The following is a 7,971-nucleotide window of genomic DNA, read 5'->3' on the forward strand; positions in this document are numbered from 1 at the left end:
CGTAGACTAATTTTAAATAATGGCCCAAATCCCCCCCCCCCCCCCCAAGGTCTCCAATGTTACCCCACCCCAGGGCTTTCCCATATTGCAGAGGTTTTGTGTTCTGCTCCTGAGACTGCTTGCAAGAGGATGTTAGTCCTCTAAAGCCGCGTACACACGGGCGGACTTTTCGACCGGACTGGTCCGACGGACTTTCGACTGACTTTTGACGGACTTTTTAATGAACGGACTTGCCTACACACGATCACACCAAAGTCCGACGGATTCGTATGTGATGATGTACACCGGACTAAAATAAGGAAGTTGATAGCCGGTAGCCAATAGCTGCCCTAGCGTCGGTTTCTGTCCGTCGGACTAGCATGCAGACGACCGGATTTCTGGGTCCGAATTACGACGTAAAGATTTAAAGCATGTTCCAAATCTAAAGTCCGTCAGACTTTCGACAGAAAAAGTCAGCTGAAGGTCCGATGAAGCCCACACACGATCGGATTGTCCGTCGGATCAGTCCGATAGAAAAGTCTGCTCGTGTGTACGCTGCATAAGGCTAGTTCCCACCCCCTTGGTACCAGGCAAGAGGTCTGGCAGTCATATTCCCAGGCTTTCTGAAGTATTAAAGACTCAGTGGGAGAAGATGAACAAAAACAAAATAGTCCGCGCTACAGGAATGATGGTCCTCCACATAATTTGGTCCAGATGAGGCTCAGAGTAGACATCTTTTCAATCTTGTCAGTAAAGTCCCCTAGAAATATCCACCACTCACAACTTCCACCACACGCACCACAACAGTGTTGCTGCCCTCTGCAATTCGGGGAAAACCAGTACTAGAAAACAAGCAAGGATGGAGGCGCACCTGCCTAGTCATTACCGTAGGACTCTTTATTAGTACAATAAAATATGCCAATATACTCACAAAGGAATAGGGTCAAGTGCATGTACCAATTCTCATCACACCACCAGATGCATGTCCACCAATAAGGGTGCAGCTTACGCGTTTCAAGATCAAGAAGAACATGCGTCTGATGGTGTGATGAGAATTGTTACATGCACTTGACCTTATTTCCTTTGTGAGTATATTGTCATTTTTATTGTACTAATAAAGAGCTGAACAGTAATGCATTAGGCTGGTGCGCTTCCTTTCTATGCTTCTTTTCTCAGTGGGAGAAGTAACAAAAAAAGAAGGGGTCAGGAGACGTAGTGAGAAGTTCTCCCCAGAGCAGGCCTTCCCCGTAGGTTGGGCAACATGACTTACTGCTCCAGTGTGATGAAACCCGTTGAAGGCAAAAGACTTAAAGTCCAACTCCAAGAATTCAAAAAAATCTACCCTTTCAGCAGGGTCATTCCACACAGCATGGGTTAAATGCTTGTTGTGTCTAGGGATGCCAGAATATAGAGTAAATACCTACCTTATCCCGCACTCCAGAATGGTACCTAAAGCTCGCCCCCACCATGTACATGGCAGCGTTAACAGCCATGAGTTGTACATGATGACGCAGAGGGACCACCCATGGATTGGACCTTCAGGAAGAAGAGGGCAGTGCCAGGGTCAGGCAGAGTGGGAGATGCCCGTTCCTGTACCCCCTAGACAAAATGAGCATTTAACCCTTAGAAGTTAAAGAGGTTGGAGTTTGGCTTTAATGGAAAGGACAATAATTTGCAGTGGAATAGAAAATAATTTCAAATGGGAACCTGCCGGAACAATTGTGCAATGGTGAGGACCGCAACCGCATAAAAAGGGAAATATTTTATATGGAAACCTTACTCAAGCCACTTTGTTTGATAAGACTCTGTAAGAAGGACCTAATATCTTTTCCAATGAGGCTCAGTTGTTGGAATGCAATTAGAACCAGCTGAATGCGCCATGTCATTATGAGCTGGGATTAAGAGAGTAGAGGTAGTCAAGTAAAGAAAAGTGCTTGGGACCGTGGCAAAAGGCTGGAGTATCTGAGCCTGTCAACTGACCTTACATAGGAAGGTTGAATGTTGGGTGTTCCTCTCTTTGCCTGGTCTCTTGGCAGTGCGGGGGACTGTACTTTGGCAGCTCCCATAAGCGGGAGTGCCACTAAGTCTCTGTGTGTGTATGAGAGGACCAAGTATAGCAACTTATGGACTTCGGAGGTTGCCCTGGGAGAAGTTTACTCAATCCTGGGACCAGTACAACTGTGGACTGAGCACTTGGCTTTCTACATCTAGACAGAGCTCTTTGGCCAAAGTAGTAGCATTATCATATCTGGCTGTGTGTGGGACCCCAAGAGGTCTAAAGATATCATAGAGGAAACCTCTGAAGATCAAATTCTCAGTCCTTGTCTCTGACCTGGAATTCATGGGGTGTCACATAAACAATGGCACGCATCCACAGCGATGGAGATGGGTTGGAGAAATTTATGTATGGAAGCCACTTTGCTGGGAAGACACTGCAAGAAAGATGTAATATGTTTGCCAATGAGATTAAGTTTTTGGAATGCAAGCATAACCAACTGGAGGCTCAGTATGAGCTGGAATGATGACAGTAGAGGTAGTCAAGTAAAGAAAAGTGCTTGGAACCATGGCGAAGGGTTGGAGTATTCAGAGCCTGTCCCATGATCCTATGTAGGAAGGTTGAGTGTTAGGTGTTCCTCTTCTGACCTGGTTTCTTGGAGGCATGAGGGACTGTACCTTGGAAGCTTCCTTAAGTGGATGTCTTCAGACTTCCCCAGCAGATACCCATTTGAGCAGACAGGATAAAGGACATAATTGTCTGAGTATGTCTATGGTACTAGAACAATTGTTTCTATTTCATTTATCTATTTATCATATATTGTTTCTGCTATCACATTATTCATTAGCCTGGGATGGAGTGGGGGAAATTTGGAACTGCTATCAGGTTTTGTTTTTGTCTGTGACACCATTTAGGGAAATTACACTTTCAGTTCCATGAAAACGCAAAGTGCGGGAAGGCTATGACTAATGACTTATGATCGCTGGGTGTGTCCATGCTGGAACCCCTATTTCTTGTTCCAGTGACAACATTTCCAGGACATGAAGTGAGGGGAAATCTGTTTAGTGGGGTCAAAGAACCCAAGTGAGCACCAGCCCTAAAATGCGAGATAGGCAGCAGTGTTTACTGAGCTGTCCGGTGCTGATAGTGAAGGGTTGGGGGCAGTGTCGGCCCATCCATTAGGGGCGCCCGGTCACCACCCCCTCTATCCACGGCCACCACATCCTAATTAATACTCTATGATCCTTGGCCGCTACCCCCTATTCATGCGTCTGGTCCCCTTTCAGGATGCCGGGCACATGAATTCTAGCGGCGTGGGTGTTGGTGTGGTGTGGGTGAAGCACCTGATTAGAGCCAGAGGCTATTAGAACGCTAAAAGGCTTCAAAATAGGGTGGGATCGTGGCGCAGAGCATTGCACGATGAGCCCACCCAGGTGTTACAACAGCGAATGAATATTCACTGTTGCAACACTGATCCTCCTCCCGGACAATCGGGAAGCAGGTCTGATACCCATCACCCGATTGGCTGAAAGGACAGGCGATCCTTTTGGACGCCTAGGAGGAGAAGACACAGGAGCCGCTGCCCGATGCCTGCCGATGCTCAATCCACGCCGCTGCCCAATGTGCCCACCGCTGCTCGATCCCCGCCGCTGCCCGATGTGCCCACCGATGCCCGATCCACACCGCTGCCTGATGTGCCTGCCGCTGCCCGATCCCCGCCGCTGCCTGATGTGCCTGCCACTGCCCCATCCCTGCTGCCCTATGTGTCCACCGATGCCCGATCCCCGCCGCTGCCCGATGTGCCTGCCACTGCCGATCCCTGTCGCTGCCCGCCACCTAGATGGGGTAAGTGCTGGTGGATGGGCAGACAGCAAGGGGGAGGGGTTGGAAGTGCCGCGGGAGGGGGATGTTTGTTGCCCCCCCAAACAAAAAGACACCAGCCGCCACTGGTTGGGGGGAGTGTTGGGACAAGGTGCTTCAGCACCCAAAACGAAAAGGCCTAAGTGCACCTGTAGGCAGGTACAATCTCATTTTCCACTGCAGGTGGTGCTCAACCGCAGCAACATTGCAGAGGGAGAAGAGCTCAAGAGGAACGCTATGGTTTCCTGGGTCGCAGGGGGCAGCTATCCGATTGGATGCTGGCACCCATGTGACTCTGGCAGCCATCTTGGATCACACAGAGTCTCTTTAAGGCCCTGCCTCCTGGGCTTGGGGTGCATTTCGCGTGTGACTAGAGTAGGAACAGGTGCTGCCGGCACACCTGAGACCTGAGGCTTCTACTCATCTCTGTTAAACCCTGTGAATGCTCCCGGTCGGGTTGCCTTCCCGCCGTGCTTGTTGTGTATTGCTGAACTTCAATTTCAATACAGTTCTGTTTTCTGCCTCTGTACTCTGAGTGTTCTCTGCTGCCGCACCAAGCTGCACCTATCCTCACACCCCTCTCTAGAGGCTGACTTTCCATTTTTCTGGCCTTAGAACATCTATAACCACATTTTCTTGGACTGGCCATAGATGGGGAGACCACCATCCTCTCTCTAATATGTACTTCCACTGAGTGAAGATGACACATGTACAGTGAGGGGTTTGGAACAATCTCTGCCTGTTCTCCAGTATGGAAACCCCCAAAGCTTGGGAGTCACCTGTGGCCAGAATGGGTGGCATTGTCTGGCTGTGTGTGTGGGACCCCCAAGAGGTCTGGTGATTTCAAAGAGAAAACTGCTGAAGCTAGTATTCTCAGTCCCTGTCTCTGACCAGTCATTTCTGGGGTGTCCTATAAACGAGGGCACCATGTTCATGGTGGGATGGAGATGGGACGGAGACGTTGAATTTGCCGGCAGACGTCTGTCACCGCAAAGACAGACGGCGATCCATCTGATAATCCTCGTGTTGTTATATACAATCTCCTTGTGCCTTCTGTCACTTCTAATGCTCCTAATCTGTCCATAATCTCTTCACATTGTCCCTTCTATGAATTCTGCTATGTTGCTTTCCTTTACCAGACACACCAAGCATATAGGACAGATGTCATGTTGCAAGCTAAGGCTTTTTTTTTTGTACAAGAACAGGTCCAGGATAGGTGAGAGGAGCTTATGTGACCCTCAAGAGCCATTTAATGCCCATTGCAGCCTTAAAACCCATCAAAAATCTCCCAAATGTCTCCTTCCTCAATTGACTCCAATGCATTTAGCAGAAATGGTGAGTTTTCACAAAATGTCCCCGAATTTACCCCCAATTTTTCTGAGTGAAAGTGGTCACTTTTGCTTCTTAGAGCTAATTTCAGATTAAAAAAAATATTTATCTGCAGCGTGCCATGCTGGGGGTGATTCACTAAACTGGAGAGACAAAGCTCAGGATCCAGCAATGATATTCAATGTTTCCTCTCCCCCAACACTGCGATTCACTATGGCTAAGGGCAGCTGGAATTTAGTGTCACGGTGACCCCTGCTGGTTACATAACATATCACCTTCAGATAAAGGTGACAGCTGACCAACAGTCAGCCATAGATGGGGCAGATGGGTCCCAGGAGGGTCATTACTACCCTAAGGATTGGGCGAGTCACTTAGAGACTGGATTGGAGCCATTAAAAATGGGCACACACAGGGTGATTATCTGCAGATAAAAGTTGCTTGAAATCTTTTTTGCCATTGGAGCAGACAGGATGGAAGATTTGACTGTCTGATTGCATGTCCATGGTACAGGGGACTATCGTATCTAGATAAAGAGTCATGAGATTATTTTTTTTTAATTACTATTATTTATTTAAGCTGATAAACCCCCCCCCTTCTCTGATAATTCCCCTCCTTCCCCCAGGAGAATCTGATAGCATCCCCCCCCCCCCCCCCGTAAAACTGATAGTACCCCTCTCCCCCAGCTCCAGGAGAAGCTGATAAATCCCCTCCTTCCCCCCAGAGAAGCTGATTGCATCCCCCTACCCTAGGAGAAGCAAAAAGTACCCCCTTCCTTCAAGAGAAACTGATTGTAACACCCCCCCCCCTGGAGAAGCTGAATGTACCGCCTTACCCAGAGAATCTGATAGTACCCCCGGCCCCCCATCCCCCAAGAGAATATGATTGTTCCCTCCGCCCCCAGGAGACACTAATTGTAGTCCCCTCCCCCAGAGAGGCTGATTGTACCCCCACTTTCTCAGGAGGAGATGATAGCACCCCTTCCCCCAGAATAATCTGATAGTACCCCCTCCCTAGGAGAAGCTAAAAGTACCCCCAATCCCCAACAGAAGCTGATGATGCCCCCCCCCCCCCCCTTCACATGAATAGTAGCTGTGGAGGATTGACATGTCCACCTTCCCCCACAATCTGGCTGAATGTTTGTATTTTTATCATTTTTGGAGTTCACCGGAATAAGGGGATGAGAAATTGACTTTTCGAAGGGCGGGTAGGTAGCACAATGTCCCCCTCCATCCCCTCCACCTTCTCCTGGACATGTGGAGCCTCTATTTGGGGCGGAGCTACGGCCCTTTCTGACCCAATTCTTAGTAATATACGATGACTGTGTGCCAGTCTAGAGCTCAGAAGATGAGGCGGGACAAAATCAACTGATAACAGAATGAGGCTGGGGCGGCTCTGTTCTCGGGATTCATACTCCTTGTCCATTCTGTGCTTGTCTCCCCAGTGGACAGAACAGTTCATTATAGAAAAGAAATAAGATAACTGCCTTTACTGAGCTCCGCTGTGTTATAGGACATGAAACCTGAAACTAATGTAACATATTTTATATTATTTGGTAAATTTCTCCTAAAAAATGTGACAGCCTCAGCGGCTTTTCAGATTACCTTTGCTGCTCTGTAGGGGGAGCCTCGACCTTCATCCCGGGAGGAGGAAGAAGATTCGGGGGAAGACTCTGCAATAAAAGAGAAGAATTCATTCATGAATTATGAATGCCAAAATCTTCCACAGTTCAGCCATTGCAGTACCAGAGAGTTCCACACCTGGGCGCTGTTCACACTGTCAGAGCTGCATGGGATTGCGCAATCTTCTTCTGATTAAACACTGAGGGACCATTTACAGTCTTGTGATGCGTTACCAAGCATCGTGTTACATATTAATGTTTGTTGCATTAAAGAGGAATTTCATACCCCCCCCTTATCCCCTTGAATTCAAAATACAAACTCACCTGCCCAGCAGATCCAGCGCTGTCTGCGCCTGTGTCCCGCGCCGCCATCTTAGCCTTCTTCAGCCCGGCCCCCGATTAAGTGAAAGCTCCACCCCATTCTGTAAATGGGCTCCCAAAAGGGGCCACCCAAAAAAAAAAAAGAGGCATGGCACTAAACTTTATTTGTGGACTTAGGCCCCTTTCACGCTTGTGCGACTTGTCCTGCAACTTGAGACTGCAAAGTCGCAAAGTTCATATCTGTGCGTCTTGAAGTCGCAACAACTTCAAAGCAGTCCCTGCACTACTTTGGTCCGACTTTGATGCGACTTGAGGTCCAAAGATCTCAAGATTAAACAGGCATCGCGTCAAGTTGTGTCAAAGTTGCGCAACTTTCAGGTCATACAAGTGTAAAAGGGGCCTTAACCGCTTCAGCCCCGGAAGATTTTACCCCCTTCCTGACCAGAGCAATTTTTTGCGATACGGCACCCGGTCGCTTTAACTGACAATTGCGCGGTCGTGCGATGTTGTACTCAAACAAAATTGACGTCCTTTTTTTCCCACAAATAGAGCTTTCTTTTGGTATTATTTGACCATCTCTGCGGTTTTTATTTTTTGCGCTATAAACAAAAAAAGTGACAATTTTGAAAAAAATATAATATTTTGTACTTTTTGCTATAATAAATATCCCCATTTTTTTTTTTGTAAAAAGCGAATTTTTTCTCAGTTTAGGTCAATATGTATTCTTCTACATATTTTTGGTAATAAAAATCGCAATAAGCGTATATTGATTGGTTTGCGCAAAAGTTATAGCGTCTACAAAATAGGGGATAGATTTATGGCATTTTCATTATTATTTTTTTTACTAGTAATGGTGGCGATCTGCGAT

General features: G+C 47.5%; 1 protein-coding gene across 2 annotated transcripts in view; it reads right to left on the bottom strand.

Annotated features, from left to right (window-relative positions):
* LOC141145556 (microtubule-actin cross-linking factor 1, isoforms 6/7-like) overlaps window positions 1-6,830 on the bottom strand; it is a 166,680-nt gene extending 159,850 nt beyond the window's left edge. For both annotated transcript variants that reach the window (XM_073632345.1, XM_073632344.1), the window contains exon 1: window positions 6,766-6,830. In XM_073632345.1, coding sequence (XP_073488446.1) covers window positions 6,766-6,800 — 35 coding nt within the window. In that variant the 5' untranslated portion in view covers window positions 6,801-6,830. The remainder of the gene's footprint in view (window positions 1-6,765) is intronic.
* Window positions 6,831-7,971: the final 1,141 nt, after the last annotated feature.

This window comes from Aquarana catesbeiana, linkage group LG05, assembly GCF_042186555.1.
Source record: "Aquarana catesbeiana isolate 2022-GZ linkage group LG05, ASM4218655v1, whole genome shotgun sequence".
Taxonomy (NCBI): Eukaryota; Metazoa; Chordata; class Amphibia; order Anura; family Ranidae; genus Aquarana; species Aquarana catesbeiana.